Source organism: Grus americana, chromosome 5 (genome assembly GCF_028858705.1).
Source record: "Grus americana isolate bGruAme1 chromosome 5, bGruAme1.mat, whole genome shotgun sequence".
Classification (NCBI taxonomy): Eukaryota; Metazoa; Chordata; class Aves; order Gruiformes; family Gruidae; genus Grus; species Grus americana.
In genome coordinates this window covers 2,860,233-2,879,466 of record NC_072856.1, presented here as the reverse complement: position 1 = coordinate 2,879,466, position 19,234 = coordinate 2,860,233, and the positions used below count along the sequence as shown (strand labels likewise).

Below are 19,234 nucleotides of genomic sequence, written 5' to 3'. Positions count from 1 at the left end.
TGGGACCCTGGTTGTTTTGTGGGGGAGCTCAGGTCTTTACCCGAGGAACATGGAGAATATTAAGACACCTCTAGAGAAAATTCTGCTGCTATCGAGTCTTTCCCGACCTAAAAAACCCCAACTGTACGAACCAGATAGCAGCTCACTTTTGAGCTCCACACACTTTCTTTAGGTTATTAGCTGAGATTGTTAATGAGGCGGCCAGTTAGCCGCGGCCGCTGCGGTGGAGTGTTTTGGCTACAAACACCTGTGCGGTAGGAACAAGGCTGAGCCCAGCGCACATTCATCGGACGACGGCAACAATAAATGACTGAAGTGTTGAGCTGGATTTGAAGAGGTAGCACAAAGATAAAAGACTCCAGAAGCCCTTTGCAATTCCCTTAGTCATCCACTCCCACTGAAGGCTTCTCTTTTGAAGTTTCCAGGAGGCCTGGTGCGACCTTTGGTCGTCCTTTTGGTCAGAGCTCTTATCTGTCTAGTGCAGACCCGGCTTCTTTTTGCTTGTACTACTCAAAAACAGTTATTATGGGATAAACAAACTGTATTTGCTGATGCACGTTCTCAGTTTCCTTATCAGCTGAACAACACGCTTCTCATGTACGTTGGGTCAAACTTGCTGCTGGTCGAGCTCCAAGAATTCTCGCACTCGCTCGCACCTACCAACTGCAAAAACCACCGCATCCACGTTGTGATGGAGCGTTCTCTCATGAACCGATCGAGAATTTCCCGGTGTTGCAAAGCATCCTTGGGCTGATGATTGCAGGTCTTAGATCTTTTTAATGAGATATCAACATGATATCTAAGCGCTGTTTTGGGTAGCTGTCAAGATGCTTCGGTCTATTATCAGACTGAAGTCTTAGCGTAGAAGAATTTCAGTTTTATTGTGATTGTCTCTTTAAAATAAATGTAAATAAATAAATCGTCTGTCTCTCAAAACTGGTTTGCAGGTGTTGTGAAATACATTGGTAGAGTTATCTGATATGAGATGCAAGACACGTATCTGAGGAGAGAAGAAAACCAAACCCCTAATCCCAGCCTAGAATCAGGGGTCTAAAAAAGTCAGAAGGCTGGAGACTGAAGTCAAGGGCTGTCATGGTTGAAAAGCTACTCCCTATACTAACAAGCATCCAGATCTATTGCCGTAGAAAAGGAAAATACATCTTGTCACTGACATCTTACTCTGTGGAAGCTACATACAGACAGCAGGAGTCCTTATGCAGGATTTCACTAACATGAGGGTCGTCCGTCGGTTACAAATAAGCTCTTCTAAACTCTCAGCTGTTATATCCAGGGGCTTTTGCCTCCTTGCTTGTATCTCAGGTGCTGGTTTCTGGTCTGCTGCACCCCTGCTTCCAGATCTTTTTTTGCCGTGAATAGCCTGGCAAACATTTGCAGTAGCTTTCACGCAAGAGACACGCTTTTACTTTTTTGTCTTTTAAGCAGAGGGCTGCAATGATTAACCGAAACAAGAAAACAAAAGCCTGCCTCACTTTTCAGGCTTCTTTCATAGCCTCCTTAGTGCAAGCTTTCACCAACCAACCCAAGAAGATACAGCCCTGAAGAGGAAACATCTCAGCAATCGTGTGAGAGGTAGCTGGCACAGAGCTACTGGACCGCAAAAGGAGTTAGTTCTCTTGGGTCATGGCTTTAAAAGGTTATTCCTCTCTCAACACTGCAGAGCAGCGGCTCCTTTCCACTCCCCGGGTCACTGCTGTCACAGCGTCCCTCCTTGCTCCCCCATTCCAGCACCTCCACAGAAACCAAACTTCTTGCAGTTGGTTACAGGCTTCGCTGCGTTATGCCGATGTCTAAATGTAACCGGAATATGCCAGAGAGAGAGAGCAGAGATGATCAGGAAGCATTCAGCAAAAAGTGTATTCAACCTTTTCATTAAAAAAAGAGAAAATCTCTTCCCTGAAAAATCTTAAATGGATTTTTCATGCATGATCTGATTTTCACCCCCAAAAAATTAAATATTTGAAAACTAAAGTTTTAATAGAGAAACAGTTTAACAGGAGCTTTTTGATCATCCCCTTGCTGTTGGCAAAGAACACAGATAAGGGGACTTAAGGGGGCTTCAAACATTGCTTGAGTATTGCTACAGAGTGAAATGATGGCTCGTTCTCTGAATTTGAAGAATAAGCCATAGATGTCATCAAGTGCATTTATTTTAGCCAAAGTTCCTGGGGTTTTACCACCCATGCCCAAGTGCCCCCACAGGCTGTTAAGTCCTGATTCCGCAAACACGCGTGAGCTTTATATACCGGATTGTCTGTCATGCGGGGAGGGATGTATAGCACTGTCAGGTATAACTCATAGAAAGTATCCATATAAAATGCTATTTGAGACGGCTCTCCGATGTTCAGAGTGTGTTGGAGATCCCCACCGTATGCGGTACCCACACCTGCTTCATCAGCGGTTGCCAAATGGTCTGTGGTTGAATGGTCGTGCTCAAGCCAAGAGGTCTGAGTTCTGCTCCCGTAGAAGTTTGGCTGAGCCACCAGGTGATTTTTAAGCAGGTCGTGTTCATCTTGTGCCTCAGTTTCCCCACCTACTGAGCAGGGCTTGTAGCTTAAAAAGGGAAAGAGGAATGCATTAACGCATTAATGCTTGCAAGCACTTGAAAAAAGTTAAACGGCGCATGGTATGCTCCCACAAAATATGTTTATTAATTAACCATCAGAGATCCGCTGTTTCGTTAGGAACCTTTCAGAGATGTCTTCTCATTAGCCTGGTACAAAACAACCCACAGCAGGAGGGAACAACTTGCTTCAAACGAGGTTCAACTTTCTGCCAGTTTAATCTTCATCTCATTGACAGACTTCTGAATCTTAATTGAATTATAGTTCCTTAAATGTCTTCTGATATCATATCTCAGTCTCTCTGTTCTATGTCTTTTTATGGTTTCTTTTTTGTCGTGGGACAGAGGAATAGATCATTTTTTTCCAGCGTCCATTAAAATTCCCTTTGCCTGCAGTGCAGTATGCTCTATAAAAGAGATGAACCTGCTGCAAGTGAAATAAGCTGATGCTGCACTGTCTTTTTAGAGCAACAAAAATCTTTATAGATTATTTTTCCAAGTGTCATGAATCTCCTTCAAAGTCACAAGTCGCTGTTATCAATTAATATACTTAATGGTCTCATTTTCAATTCACATTCAGGCCATACAGAGTCTATGCTCACCCCAGCAGATGCTTGAAAGCTTTGCCTTTCAGAGATAAAATGTTACCTCGTATGTGATGGGGGTGGCAAGGGGGAGTGAGTCGGGAGCAGAAAGACGTGTTAAAGTGCAGCACCTGAGGCCGTCTTGTTTTCTGAATTTACAGTCTCAGGCTGGCAGTCGTATAAATGAGTGATGCTCTCTGATGTTCTCTTCCAAGCAGGCTACAAAATTGGCAGGGAGTCTTCGGTTTTGTGCTGATGTGTCCAGAATTCAAATAATTTGATTCTTGGGTATAATGACAATTGGAGGCACAGTATTACCTTGAGAAACAGAGATGGGAGAGACAGCTTCTGGATCCTGTATTGAATTAACAACCGATTCCCATTTACTCTCTCCACTGAAAACTCTATTATGTGGGGTTCTCATTGCCCTTATTCAAGGGCATGGAATTAAAAAAGTGATATCGATGGTAATGCTCTCAACTTCCTACCATGACATTGAATAATGGGGACAGAAGGGAAATCTTGAAGGATGATATGCCTTTTAAAGTACTGCTGATATTGAAAACATATAAAGGACAATGCATTTGAATATGATATTTGATGTCATATTCAGGTTATTTTGCTTTTTGCCTATGCCTTTAAATCATCTTTGCTTTTATTCGTGCCGTTGTTTTTGGAACATTCTATTTTCTTGTGATTTCAGGAGAGAGTCCTTACATACCTGAGAGGAGGACGGAGGTGAAATGTTGGTTACACTTATTCCAGGAGACATCTCTTCTCTCTCCTCCTGGATCCAGAAGATAAGAGTCAGGAATCTGGCAGGGAAAAGTCCACCAACAGACTGGTATAATTATACTGCTATAATTATACACTGCTGCCCAAACAGAGGCTCTTCTTCTGGCACAAGTTGTCATTTCCAGTTCAGCTGCAGCCCTGAAGTTACATACACTAGATAAATCTGGTGGTCTTATAAAAAAATAAGAATATCCACTGTGGACCCTGCAGCATCCTTCCTTTACAAATATATTCCTTTAGGTTTAAAAATGTATTTTCCTCTGGAAATGATACCTTATAAAAAATAATAATTCCTTTCCATCAGGAAGCTTTAAAAATTTTACAGAATACGTGACGATATCTCCATTTTACAGGCTGGTAACTGAGAGGCAGAATATTTAACTACCTTGCCAAAAGTCACGCAGGAAATACTTTCTGAGGTGAGAACAAAGCACGGATCTTGCTCGCACTAGTGCAAAACCATGAAGCCTCCCTGAACTATTGACGCTCTTACCTAATCTCAACCCAGATGTTAAGGAGGCCCCTCACACTAAATTTTTAGTTAAACCTCTCCGTGAGGTGGAACCATGGACGTCAGCTCTGCAGCATGCCCCAGTAACATTAAAAACCACCCTGGAAAGGGCTTAGGGAACAAGTGTCAAAACTCTTACCTGTAATGATCTCGGTTGATTCTGACCACATCGATGCTGTCGTTACGCTGGTGTAACTCTGTGACTGCGGTTATTTTAGAGTCAGTTAGGCCATCGTGCTGTATGAGATCAGGATGCAGCTCAAAACCTCTTCATAGCAATTCTGAAAAGTCAAAATCATGGTTTACTTTGTCAAAGGGAAGCTCTTTTTGTCTCCCACTGCCCCTCGCGCAGTCAGGAGTACAGCAGATGGCTACTTGTGATCCAAAACGCGTGGTCGTCGTTCAGCGACCCTTCAGCTGGCAGTGCCGCGGGATGGATGGGCGTCCCAGTGTCCCCAGCGTGTGACACTCCCTTTGGTACCTGTTCGTCTCCATCATTAGCATGTGACTACAGAAAAATCAGCTTTATAGCTGATTGCCATCATCCACAAAATTTTCTTGCCGCCAACTAGTAGATGTTTGTGAAGCCATAAGCAGTCCTTGGCTCTGCTCGTACGATAGTGCTATCAAGGCATATTTTTTTGGGTAAAGGAGAGGGACTCTGAGAGGGACGTTGCAATGACGTGGCAGGGCATGATGACCTGGAAAGTTTTAAAGGCATCTGCCATGAAGTTCTTGGTACTACCTTGTCTGGTGATGCAGGGCTCACTGCATGTATGCGCTCCCATGCACCGACCTGAAGAACGATCGTGCGCCCGCACCTTGCGTTAGCATCCTGGTTACATCCACCAAGCTGGGGAAACCAACAGGGGTAGTGACACTTTGGTTCTAGCTGGTCCAAATATTTGCAAGGAGCCACTGAGAGTGAAGAGAGATGATAGCTGTATTTTCCATGGGTACATAGCTTTCTTGCCTGTGCTGGCAGGGATACATTTTAGGCTGAGAATTACAGTTATAACCGGCTGCCTGTGGCCTCCAGAGGTCAGCATATCACTTGAGAAGAGCTAAATCAGAGAGCCCTCAAACTGTACTTTTCAAGCATGCTCTCATTATGTGTAGTTTCCAATTTCACCGGTAATAACACCAGTTGTGACAACAAAAGCAAGGAAAAAGAGCTCTCAGCATATCCATTGCAAAATGCAAAATGTCTGTGGTCGGTACTGCTGCTTGGATGAGAGGTCCCTTAGGTGACAAGTTTATTGAAAATAATCAGACAAATAGATATCTACACGCTTAGGTGCTGTTCCATGCATGTTCGTACCGATGGGGTGAATGGACGTGCCAACTGTCTGCTGCGTGGAGAGGCAGACGTGTTCGACTGTGTGATAAGCTTTCTTTTTTTAGTGCGTTTGAACACAACTTGCAGTTCTAGTGACCCTCTCAAAGAGGATAACGTAGAACCAGAAGACATACAGAGATGAGAAACAGAGATTATCAGAGGCATGAAACAGCTTTCGTGCAGGAAGGAACTTAGACTATTCATCACAGAAAAAACAAGTTGGGGAGAATATGACAGAGGTCTTTAAAGTCAAAAATAGCAGAAAAAAAAGGTGATAGGAGATGACCATTCATTCTCTCTCACAATATGGTGGTCAACCAAGGAAGCAACAGGTTTTGAAATAAACACAGCGTAGAATTAAACTGTGAAAACCATCGCTTTGGGGCTTTATGGAGACCAAAGAGTCAAAAAAAAAGGGACTGGGCAAACTCAGGGAGAATGGGTCTGTGGGCTGGTGTTAAGCAGAGGGCTCTGAAGGCAAGCTCACACAAAGCTTGCTAGACCTTCCCGCAAGCTGGAAAGGCTTCATGCGGAGGTCTCTGCCTGCTTGCCCCAACACCTTCTACTTGTCTTTGTGGGAGTAAGATACCGAATGTCCACTTTTGCCTGACCAGGTGTACTTCTCACCTTCTTATTGCTATAATGCTAAGAAACTGCCTTTTGCTTAAGAAGCATGTGGCTACGGTCTTTGCAGGAAAGGCTCTGAACTTCATTCTTTCTAAATACTAGCAAGTATTGGTTTACTCTAGTGATATTATACTGGATTCAAGAATCCAGAGCAAAATCAGGATGAGCTACCTTTCTAGGAGACCCTAATCTTACATGGTCTCCTCTGAGATCAGATAGCCTCCGTCTTTGTTGTGAAGTAACACGCAAATGTATTTTTCTGTGGACCATCAGCCTCAAAACATCCTCATAAACACCAAAGAGCCTCAGTGTCACACAACACGATCTAATTTCTCCTTATCGTGACAAATTCTACAAAGCTTACTGAGACCTCAGGGTTCTCACATTACTGCTTTGAAAAGCAACCTTAAGTGGATCCAGCAGGCATCAGCCGTAGACAAAGTGTAGAAGCCCTGCTACAAAAAATAAAATAAGCAATAGAAACAAAAACCCCAGTCCAACTCAAAAAAAAAAGTAACAACACTCAAATCTTCTGTTATTTTTATTAAAGCTGCAGAGTCTTACTACACACAACAAATATTTTATCGATATAACCTAAGTTAATAAAATAGTTGAACAACTCTTTAGATTTATATTTGTATAGAAATGATCTGTGGAACATCTCATCTTGAAACAGCAGTGCCTGAAAACAACTATTCAGCAGGATTTTTTTTAAAGAAGAGTTTGGGACTAGAGGATGCACTGTTCATTCTCAAAGAAAAAAAAAAATCCATGCAAAAATAACTCCCACCCTTTTCCCGCTTTCTCTCCTACCCAAGGTGTAAGGCTGTATAGAATGACCATGTAAGTGATGGCCCTTTTCTTCCAGTGTTCTTCCTCATGTCTACATTAGGAGCTGTCATCTAAACTCAGTAACTAAAACAAGACGAAAAGAAAATTCAATTGCACAATCCTAGTCTGCAGGTGACAAAGTCATAACATCTCTTTACAGAAGTCCCTACTCTTTTTCCAGTTACGAGAATTCATTAGCGCGTTGCGTTTGTTCCCCAACTCTCGCCTACATGGCTGATGTCAGTTATTGTCCATGCGCCTTTGTGAACAGAAGTTAGTCTATCTACTATTGCTTCGGTCTCCCTTCTTCACCTATATGTAGTTTAGATTCTACGTAGCACTGCCAGCAAAGGGCCGACTCCGTGGTATTTTCCCCCCATTTTAGACAAAGCCCATAGCTCAAGTGATGATCTCCTCACTGCAGCTATGCATCGGTGTCGCCCGTGAGATGTCTTTTATAGACTATGAGGCATGTCTTTGCTAGATCATTCCATTTATCTTAGTCCACTCGTAGATGTCCTGTTCACATACTATGTCCGAGTTGATGAGGAGGTATCTGTCCCCAACACAGAAATGTTTCTGGCAGGCAGCACATTTGAAGCATTCAAGGTGATACACTTTGTCCTTCACTCGCATGGTCATCTCGTAAGCCCGGATTCGCTTGTCGCAAGAGGCGCAGAGGCCATCTTGGCCAAAGAGCCTAAAACAACAACAGCAGAGAAGTAAGCAGAAGTTCCTTTGCTGGGGAGATGGGAAAAACCAAATCAAAACAAGAACACAACATCAGTGCCTTGATCCATTAGTCGTAGTATTGCCAAGCTAGACAGAGGTCGCATGGAAAGCCGCCGAGCAGAACTCTAAACTTTGCAATACCAAAAATTGAAGTAGAAAGTCCAAGGCCCTCACCTATTTTCAACATAATTGACTTCTCTGATCAATGACCTTACCCTGAATTACTGAGCAGCTTCAGGAGGAGTAAAGGTTCCCCAGATCATAGCATAAAGTTGTGCCATGCTAATACTTCCACTTCTGCGATCAATTTTAGTCTATCTTCAGCTATTGCTATTGTAGTTTGCAGAAAGGAGTTGACACGAGCCATGGGCTAAGACTCCCCTGCCTCTTGTCGTTGCCTCCACATCGGAGATTCTTTCAAACCCAAACATTTCTATATCCATGCAGTCACTCAGATGGATACATGCTAAGACTTTCTAGATATTTATGCTAGCCCAAACAATTTTATGATCTGGACCGCTCTTTAATCCACATTGAAAAACCCTGCTGAGATCATGATGTTTTAAAGGAGCCTCTAATGAATGCGCCAGATACGTATTCCCCTCCAGTCAGCTGGAGCAGTGTGACATACTCGGCTATGTGTGAACGCCAGCCTCACGTGCAGCCTGCTGGCTGCAGAGTTTGTTAGTCAAATCATTAATTAATAAGCAGGAGCACATATATTTATTTTCTTAAAAGGAGGGAGAAATGCTACGTATTGCTTGCTCACTATATACACCTATTGAGTCTGACTTCTATGTTTCCATACTCATTCTGGAAAGAGTTTTTCCACCTCCTACACTTTTCTTACATGTGCTGTGCCTGCTTCATATCGTCTTCTGAACCGGGAAAAGGATGCCCACTAAATTAAGAGATCTTTAAGGGAAAAAGACATTTCTTTCATCTACCAGGAGATGTCAGTGTGTGCTTCTGCCCAACGAAAGTAATCCTCAGGTTACACAAAGGTTGCAAAATATTTCATTAATAAGGGAGAATAGTATATGTTGCATTATTAAATAAATAAAAACGTTGACTTTTACTGCAAGAAAATACAGAAATGAAGATGAAAAGTGTTTGGAAAGTGTAATTAACACTGGATCACTGCTGGACTGCTGTATATGCAGAGTATTTCCGAGCGGCCCCATTAGCAGAACTCAGTTTCTGCTTAGCAAAATTCCCATCAGTAAAGCTCAGGGACACCATAATTAGGACCTCCACTGAGATTTTGGGTTAGTTTTTATTGGCAGGTAAATTAGCCTCCAGTAAGGTAACACATTAGGGATCCGTCAGGAGAAATGGTACAGAACCAGCACGGCAAAGATCAATTCACTTGAATCGTAATCAAGAATGTAAAGATCCTTTGTGACCAATTTTCGTGAAAGATCTTAATCTCAATTTAATCCTTCTATTTACCAATTTTGGCAAAGCAGATGGGCAGAGAGATGTTAATGAAAATACCTGTAACAAATGCATTTGTAGGATCTAATTCTTGTCTATTCAGGACCAGACTTAACACTAAAAATCCACTGGATCCAAATTAGCGCCATCAAACTCTCCTGTGCTGGCTGTGGCTTTGCAATAAACATTCAGCACATTGCCTCTTTCTGCTTGAAGCGTCCCAGATAACTTTCCCAGCCATGCAGAAAAAGACAGGGATCAATCGGTGAATAAAAGGCAGCAACTTCAGACACCGAGCAGCCCTGCTGGCTAGGGGAATCAAGCATCTCTTCTAGACCTGATATTACCGCATCAGGAAAATGAATTTAATTCAGTTACCTTGGATACCGTGCTCCTAAATGAGAGAACTAATGATCTTTCATCAGTCGCCGATCTTGGCACCCTGGTTTTAGATACCTTTCAGCTCCAAGCCGATGCTTGGAGAAGCACAGAGCTACTGAAAACCATTTGGGGGAATTGGTTCACTGTCAGCTCAGGGGGAGCTTGCTGAATTTCATCATCTTTCCCCAATTTCTACTTGCCAGAATCCCACGCTGATGCTGCACGCTTCACCTGGAGCTATCGGGCTGTATCTGTACAGACTGGCGGATGCCAACAACCCCAAAGTCCTGGGAGTTCTTACTATATTCTTCACATTTTCAAATAGTTCTCTTTTGTGCACAACATGTAGCAACGCTTTAATTTTCATTTAAAAAAAAGCTTTTTTTTTTTTTCCCCAACAAGATTTTTAAGATTTAACCTATAAACAACTCTTAAGTGACCTAATCAACACAGACAACTTCTGGATTTATCTATAACTTACTGAAGAACCCCAGCAGCACCACAAAGCACCTGCGCACGAACCCCAAAAACACATGAGCCCGTATTGTAAACCCGAGCTTGCAAACAAACGGTGCTGCGTTACACCTGTGAGTGCTGTCAGGCTTTACGTTGAAGAGGAATCAAAACCGAACTCTTTACGAATCTTTGCTCGCTAGCTATACAAATCCAACGACTAAGCAAAGCTGAAATGATAGAAAGAAGGGGGGGGGCGAGGGTGGAATGAGTGGGTCGCGTACCTGAGATAGTCCCTTCTGCAGAGTTTTCTGCCCAGTTTGTAATACAGCCGTCTCCCCACTTCTCCGAGCCTGCACCCGCACAGGTCGCAGCTGAGGCAGTCTTCGTGCCAGTACTGATCGATGGCTTTCAGGAAATAGCGGTCCCCGATGTTCTGCTGGCAACCGCCGCATGTCAGCAGCGAAGGCGGGATTTGGAGGACTTCATCCACCGGCTCCCTGAGGGAACGAAAGAAGCGTTGGAGAAGGAAAATGGACTCTGAAAGCAGCCGCATGGGAAGAAGGAGAAGGAAAAACAAAAGACAAGATTGGTCAAGTTAGAACAGGGATTACAGCCTCGTTTTTTTTTCTCCCAGCGGAGTAAATGGTTTATCCTTCTAACATCAGAGGGAGCAGGACTTCGCTCTTCTTTTGCTTTAAAAGAAAAAAGAACAACTTAAAATTTAAAGACTTAAAAAAAGTATCCTAAAATTTGCCAACTAATTTATTTATCTTCAAAGAATAATGCATAAAGGTGACAATCGGTGTATCACCCGTGTGTATTCATTACTGTAAAGGCATCTACTACTTTACTAGGACATTGGTATCTGTGTAGATACATCATTTTTTCTTCTGCTGGACAGAACATGAATTGCTCAGTCATGCGTCTCAATCCATGCAGTTCTTATAAAAGAAATACATTTCCCATAACGTGATTCTAACATAATTAAAGATTGCGCTTTTTCAAAGGTACAATCAAAAAGCTGCCTGGATTCACCATTTCCTAGAAATGCTGGTTGTGTCTGTGCAGACCGACAACCACAAAGTCCTAGAAGTTCTTACTATATTCTTCACATTTTCAAATAATTCTGGTTTGTCCACAACATGTAGTGATGCTTTAAATTTCATTAAAAAATGGGGGGTTTCTCCCAACCAGATTTTTAAGATTTACCTATAAGCAACTCTAAGGGACCTAACCAACACAGACAACGTCTGAATTTACCTATAACTTACCGAAGAACCCCAGCAGCACCATAAAGCATCCGTGCGTGAACCCGAAAATATATGAGCAAATATTATAAACCTGAGCTCGCAAGCCCGGACTGTTAGTGCTGCTGGAAGCAAAGGGAATTTCGGGCTCACCAGGGGCTAAAGGGCTGGGAAAGGCTCCTGAGGGATTTTACGTGCAGTTGACTTTCTGTTGGGAAATGTGAATTTGAAGACTAAGTCTGGGGATGTCATTTCTCTGAACAGCATGAAATGAATAAATACAACAGATGAGACTGTTGCCCAACTGGTTTAAGTTTTGCTGCTGTTTTTAATAGAGCCAGAATTTTACCTCTTGTTACTTTTTTTCCTTCAGCTAAGGACATGAATCCCCTGAGATGGGTCTATGCCAAACTATTATTTGGGATTTACACATCCCTGCGTGAAAAGAGGCACAAATCTTTATTGTGATATTAGCACTGACTATTCATGCACCTTATTTTTTTCCCTTTTTAAAAAGCTCTGAAATCTAGGATGGTTCTGGTGATACCTGGGGATAAAGCAATAATTTTCTTCAAAGCTACTTTCTTAAGGACTTCTCTTCTTTGCCTTTTTGTGTAATTTTATGAGTTCTGCCACAAAAAAACAAGATCAGCAAAAAATTAGAAGAGAGGCGCCTGAGCTCAGTTCTGCAAGGTTTGCAGCGACCCGGTGCTGCCACCGCGGACCTCATCCAGACCCCAGGGAAGTTAATAAAAAGACTATTGGATCAATCCTTTAAGCACCTGCTTAATTTTAAACCTGTGGCTGGTGACAAGGAAGGCGTAAATTTGCACATTTATCCTTCACCGGATCATGACCAAGGTTCTCAATAGCTGGTAGAGCGGAGCCCCATGGTTTTTTTCATACGTTATCGGGTTCTCGCTCTAGCACGGAGTCCCTCAGCGCTTTGTTTCTGTCGCTGGTCTGTCCTCCCTTAGGCTGGTGGGGGCAGAGGAGACCCACACTGATGGAGAAGGATCAGGCTGCTCCCAGTTTTCAGCAGGCAACGGGAAAAAATTATATTACTACAGCTTATTTACTGGGTCAGCGGTTTTCAGAGCAAAAATTACTTTCTTCAGCAGGGAGAAACGACTGCTGGTCAAGAACTTCTGTGCTGAGAAACTGATCCTGCAGTTTTTATTCAGGCAAGCTGAGCCCTAAGATATTATCTGATTATATTCTGTTCTGGTTTTCACTCTTCTAACTTTAAACTGCTGTGCCCTGCAAGTTGTGTCATAACGTCCCCCTCCCACCAGCTTTCCGTCCTGTGAGTTTTTGTTAAAATCATGGGGAACTCTGTATGTGATTAGGCCCTAGTTTTTCAAACTTTATTCTTTTGGGCTTCATACTGCCTTTCCTGACGTGTGGGCTCCGCTCTGACAACTTCTGAGAGACTTCTAATAGAAGGAAACGCACATGATTATCCGTTATTATACATTATTTGAAACTTCAGGTGTACCCCAAAATATTTCATCTTACGGGTGTTCAGGAATCACAAGCCAGGGCTCTCTGAAAGCCCTAAACTCTGGAACAGCCTGACGGATGTTTACGCAGAACAGAATTGCTGGTTTACGCATTAGGTTTTTGATGTCCATAGATTTCTAAGCTAGCACGTAAGTCACTAGAACACAAGGTAGGTAAATAAATAAATATTACTAAAACTCTGTAGTTGAAACCTGGACGTCATACACCTAGGAGCTTGGATTACAGGTTCTTAAAAAGCAGTATCAAATAAGAGAAACATATAAAACATCAGATGTGACACGGAATGAATTGATTTAGTCCCCGAAAGAAACAGTTCCCATATGTTCACTCGGGGCTTTAAGTGATGGCATTTTTAGTATCTCACAGGAAACGAACCACGAATGACTCAAGTTTACTGAGAGCAATGTTTTAAGTGTTATCTGAAAATGGAGATTTTATAATATTTTTTCTTCTTCTCTCTTATCATGATTCCAGACAAGCATAACTGCAGTTATTAGCATGTACAGAGCTGAAATGACTCTGGTTTTACGTGGAGTTACCATCCCTTTCGCCAGCGGGATGCCTGCATGGACCGCTGCAGAGCACAGCCCGAACGCCTGGATCAGGACACGAGAGCCCGTCCCTTACCCGAGTGGAAAACCCAGGGAGGGAAATTCTCATCTTCTACATCCCGTCAATCAAATGTCCTTTGCAGAACACCCTGCCCCCACCAAAGCAGTTTATACAAGCTCTTGAAAGTTGCAGTATGAAAATGTGGAAGTTGGGCGCCCACAGAAACAGCTCTGACCTTTCACTATAATGGGCTACAGCGAGTTGGGCAGACCAAAGATGGGGCAGAGAGGCTCCCTCCAAATGAAAAACACCTTCGGATTTGGAAAGCGTGATGCTCTCCCTCTCCCGGAGCCGTTCCCAGCACCTCCGCGTCGGATGAGCGGCTGGAAAATGCCCTGCCCGGGGGTGGAGGGGGGGTGTTTGCCGCCTCTCTGCGCCCGGAGGCTGCTCCCGGCTGGTCTTTCCCACAACTTGGGGAGCTCTCATCAACCTACACCCCACCGCCAGCTCCCCCACCACCACCACGGGGCCGGGGCCGCCGCGAGGAGCAGCGGGGGAGACGCGGGGGCTGGGGCAGCCCGGCCGCCGGTGCTCGGTGCCCGCTGCCCCCGGCGCTGCTCGGCGCGGCTGGCGGCTCCGCCGGCACGGCCGGGAGGGGAAGGGAAGGGACGGCGGGGGGGGGTGTGAAAAGGAGCGGCGGAGGGTGCTGCCGAGCCCCCCTCCCCGCCGCCGGGATGGGGTCCGCCGGGCACACAATGCCGGTGGCGGCGGAGCCGGTGAAGTGGCTCCGGTGGGGAGGGCGAGTGGCCATCGAAAGGCTCACGGGGACGGGGGGGTTGTGGGGGGAGCCGGGTAGAAAAAGAGGCCACTTACTCGGAAGGATCGAGGCTTTTCCTCTCGATGGCCGATGACATTGGCAGGGATTGTTCCTTTGTAGCGTGCCTGTGGTGGGATCTGCCCCCGCTGCCCCCGCAAAGGCTGTCTGCTCTCGGAGCCTTTTCACCAGCTGAGTTCCCCCTCCGCCCCCCAATGACATTCACAGGATTTCCTCCTGCAACACCAAAGAGAGAGAGAGAGAGAGAGAGAAAGAGAAAGAAATATGGGCTGGGGCTGCTGCTCTGCCGCCGGGCTCTGGCTCCGCAGGGCTGCCCCGCAGGGTCTAACCTCCCATCCCCGCAGGCTCTGACCAACCTCCCTCCCATCCCCGCAGGCTCTAACCAACCTCCCATCCCCGCAGGCTCTAACCAACCTCCCATCCCCGCAGGCTCTAACCAACCTCCCATCCCCGCAGCGCTCCTCCTGCGCGCCGGCCGGCGGGGCAGCTCCCGCGGCTGCGGCTGCGGCTCCGGCGGCGGGTGGGAAGCGGCTGCCTCGGCTGCCACCGCTGCCTCAGCCCGGAGCTCCCCGGGCTCCGCTCAGGCTTTCTGCCTGGGCAGCTCTGAACATGCTCTGGAGCCGGGTGGATATGGTGCGAATGGGGAGAGCAGCAGCATTATTATTATGATTACTCCGTGGCTCAGCCCCGGGTCTCTGGTTTCATTTCCTTTTTCCTGATCACGATTCAAATACAATAGAAGGAAATCACACTTAAAGAGACAGCTGCCCATTTCTTAACTGGACTCTGGGGATTTAGCAATACAAACAGCAGCATCACGACTCGCTGGGTTTCTTAAAGAGACAGAGCTGGGGCTCCCCAGAGCCAGGGCTGGGAGCTGACGATGCGTTTTCGCATTACAAGGGCATTTAATAACACTTCCTCGGTGGGAAGTGCTCGGGAGGGGGGGGGGGGGGCTCAGGTAGGTGGGCAACCTGAAAATGATCCCAAGGGCTGGAAAAAAATAAGTGCCTGGTTCCGTGTTACTGGCCTCTTCTCAGCTCCACGCAGGACCAAAGCGACAGTCACGGTCTCTCTCCTCTCCCTCTCGGTCTCTTACATATCTATATATGTATGCCCACACGCACGCATATTTTTGTGCGGTACTTTGAGATCCACAGGTAAAGAACCTAAGTATTATTTTCTCCCTAGGATTCAAATCAGTCAACCGAATCGTGTCTCATTTATATCAGCTCGTGAACATTTACGGGTGTCTGCTTCCAGACGTCCCCTAGTTCTTGGCAAGCAATATAACAAAATTTATATCTTGACACCATTTGATGTTAATGAGCTATAAAAGCCAGAGAGTACGAAGTATCGATCTGTAATTAATCACAGAGAAGCTAAAGATGGGAAAGTCTTGCCTGAATATCTCTATTTCCCCACACACGTACCCTTCCTCCTCTCCATCAGCACGACACATCCCGGAAAGGACTGATTTACAATGCCAGAGTGAAAACTATTACAGCAATTATAGCATTTCCCAGTCTCTGTGGCATTAGATACTGGCCGCTCCTGGAGGCAGAGTTCTGCAGGAGATGAACTGCTTGCCCTGTTAATTCCTTTAAAAACAGTAAGAAAATATCTGTAATAAAGCACTAGTGAATAGTAGTAGAAATACTTTACTTCTATATTAATTCCCAGGAGATAAATGTATTTGATGTCTATTTTTATGACTACATGCTAATTTTTTCAGCTTTTTGGCAGCTAGGGACATAATATCTGCAATACATTAATGAGCCCGATTCAGAGATTAGTAATGTCAGCAGAAGGACTGTTATTCATTTCGAGGGGCTTTGAACCAAGCTCTTGCAATACTTTAGAGCCATCACTGGTCATTAGAGCACATCTTTCTTATTCTTTAAAAACATTCTCTCCAATGTATTTTAAGCTATTACAGTATGACTGTCACTCTTACTTCAGTTAAAGGAAAAGCCTCTTTTGTTAGGTTTTGCAGACAGGACTGAATTATATGATGACTATTTCATTTCTTATGTATTTACACTGTGATCAGAAAAGTAAAATGTAAACCTTTCCAGAAGACTGAATAATTAAACTATTGCAAGAACCCACCTTCCCCCCCCCCAAAAAAAAAAAAATCTGCTAGGAACTTTATTAAGTTGGCTTAAAAAAAATCAAATATTAAAATTCAAGGTGGATCAAAAACGTGCACAAGGACTTCAAATATGTTACAAGACATTTCAATGAGCTTGGTTTCTCCTGGCTTTGTGTCTCAAGGTTTAATAAAGTTTAAATTCTGAGTCAAAATTGCCCTGATGATTGGGGTAATCCTATTCTGAATAGCTCCTGATGGAATAATGTGAACAATTCCATAATGCCAGGTAAATTTTCTAGTTTCAGATGTGTAGTGCAGACACTATAGACATACTGGCATGCTGCCTCCCTTCTATTTATTTTTCCAAAATTTAAAGGAAATTAATATATTTAAGACCTCTGTCCCTTTGCCTATCTAAAAGAGATCAGCTTGTTCAAAAGTTTTGGTGAGGGACAAAAACATCGGCATTGACACACAAGGAATTACTTCATTCCTTAGAAAAACAGCATAAAAATGAGGACTTACACAGTGACCAGTGATTATTGGAAAATATCATTTTTTAAGCTTTTGGAACACTCGTAATTCCTTGCTTTGGTCAGGCTGCCTCAGGGCTAGCAGATAACCTCCCTGAAGCTGATGAGATATTTCTCATATTCATAGCTGAGCGCATGAATCGCTGGACAGACCAAGAACGCTTTCTGCTTTGCAAGATCAATCCCTTAACCTGCAGAAAGCTTTTCTGCATAAAACCAGTGGAACAGCGTGCAATAAAGAAGCTGAAGAGGACAATTTGTATGCGGTTTATTGTCATCCTTTTCAGTCAGATCCTAGAAAAAGTCAGGGATCGCTGGGATCACTCCATGCTCCTGCAGATGCCACCTGTCTCCTCATCTAGAAAGAACTGTAATCAAAACTGCACGATTATTTCTTGTTTTTTCTTTTTCCTATGAAGGAGAGACGCTAGGAAAGTCATGAGCGAAGAAAAGTGAAAAAACCCCGTTAATTTGCTGGTACGTAACACAGTAAATGTGTTGCTCCACCATGCTTAATGGGACAGTGCTCGAACTCGATCTGCTTAGACAAAGAGTCATCAGAAAATGCGGCGTGAGGATTACAGTTGTCAGGGTCTCTCGAACAAACCACAGAGCAAAGACAGCAGGCAACACCATGCATCAGGTTGGGTTTCAAAAACCAAAACGTGGTTGTGCAGGAGGTAAAACTGAGGCTGCCAAGAAGCAGTGTCCTGGCCTGATGTGATGGGTGTCTACAGACTGCTGGGGAGGTGTTTTGCCCCAGTGGCATTTCTGGAAGAACCTTTTCTTCACATTTCTGTGCTGGCATGTAGTGGTGGTTCCCACTGGATTCACAGCGGAAAGCCCAGCAAGAAGGTCCTCAGCATGCTAACCAAGAGCTGCATCTTCCAACGCCGTTGAGGAACAAAGACATATACTTTTCTGGGACAAATCAATTTTCCTTTACTGGGTTTACATATAATAAACTGTTGCTCTGGACAGTGAAATTTGGCATTTCCAGCCGAGGACTCTTGCGTCCCACCAGAAGAGATGACCAGTAACCAAGAGCGACTTCTTTTTTTCACCTTGAGCGAGTCCCTTAATAACTCTTTGCCTCAGTTTTCCCATCTGCAAATGTTTACTTCCCTCAGCAGAATTGGCTGTTGATTTACTTTTGCCTCCCGCTGAATAACGTTCCCAAAGACAAAGCGTTATTCAGCACTAGAATTGGTGGTGCCGACATTTCCTGCGCGGGGACAAAAAGACTAGCACTATTTTTAGTGAGGGCTTTTCTTTCCATTGTCCCTTTCTCTGTGAAGCTGTATTTTCCAGTGCTTTTTAGTGCAGCTTTTTTTTTGTGTGTTCATTGATTGAAAATCCTGAGGGACGAGTTTTGGTTTCAATTAACTTTTGTTAATATAGATCACGCTATAGACTAATTCTTGGAGCATGGCTGAGATCAAATCCGCTGTTATTAACTGCATTTAGCATCCAGTGCTTGGAATAACGTGCCATGAATAAGTTGGCTGGACTTTTCTGTGTATTTCTCAATAAGAACATTTCATGTATAACTGCATCATTTCTATGAGTGGTGTCATCTAAAGAAATAGCTCCATGTGCCCGTTTTCAAAGAAAACTGGACTCAGTGAGTATTTTAGGCTTGGTTTTGGGAAGGCTGCTCCTTCGAGGTCACAAGGTCACCATCATCACCGCTCAGCCTCAGGTTGCTCCTGCCTTTATTTCTTTAGTATATCCTAGCTTTATTCCTCCTGGAGCTTATGGATAATATGAAGTATTTCAGGTCACCCTCATTTAGAGAAGTCTGTGTTCAGTAAGATTAACTTTGCTGCCCTTAGTAGCCAGTAATGCTGGTTGCCTAAAATGCAGTTTATGAAGATTGAAGTCTCTGCGTAGAGACAAAAATTAAATCTCAGTGACAGTGGCCGAGATTTTCTGTTAACGCTTTCTGTGGGACAGAAAAGTCAAGACCATGACTAAGGGGGAACGATTAACGTGAAAGGTGGCAAAGAGGAATAAGGAGTTCTGGAATTTGGGCTGTGTTTTGCCACCGACCCGCCATTTGGTGTTAGAATAATCATTGCTCCACTCCATTCCTCCTTCCCACCACACGCTGGACTGAAGCTTTGACACGCCAGACCTTTGGATGACGCTCTAAAGAAGTAGAAAGTTTGGGT

At 44.2% G+C, this 19,234-nt stretch overlaps 1 protein-coding gene across 4 annotated transcripts; it reads right to left on the bottom strand.

Moving 5' to 3' along the window:
* Positions 1-6,970: 6,970 nt before the first annotated feature.
* LMO2 (LIM domain only 2) lies at positions 6,971-15,144 on the bottom strand. 4 transcript variants are annotated; one of them, XM_054828893.1, is made up of 4 exons: positions 14,874-15,144; positions 14,471-14,648; positions 10,556-10,771; positions 6,971-7,968 (listed from the first exon to the last, which is right to left on the bottom strand). In XM_054828893.1, the coding sequence occupies exons 1-4, from the start codon at positions 14,878-14,880 to the stop codon at positions 7,749-7,751; spliced, it is 621 nt and encodes a 206-aa protein (XP_054684868.1). In that variant the 5' UTR covers positions 14,881-15,144; the 3' UTR covers positions 6,971-7,748. The 4 variants fall into 4 exon arrangements, with proteins under 4 accessions (XP_054684868.1, XP_054684869.1, XP_054684867.1 ...); XM_054828894.1 differs by having other exon boundaries at positions 14,471-14,603; positions 14,874-15,130; XM_054828892.1 differs by lacking the exons at positions 14,471-14,648; positions 14,874-15,144 and adding an exon at positions 13,833-14,415.
* Positions 15,145-19,234: the final 4,090 nt, after the last annotated feature.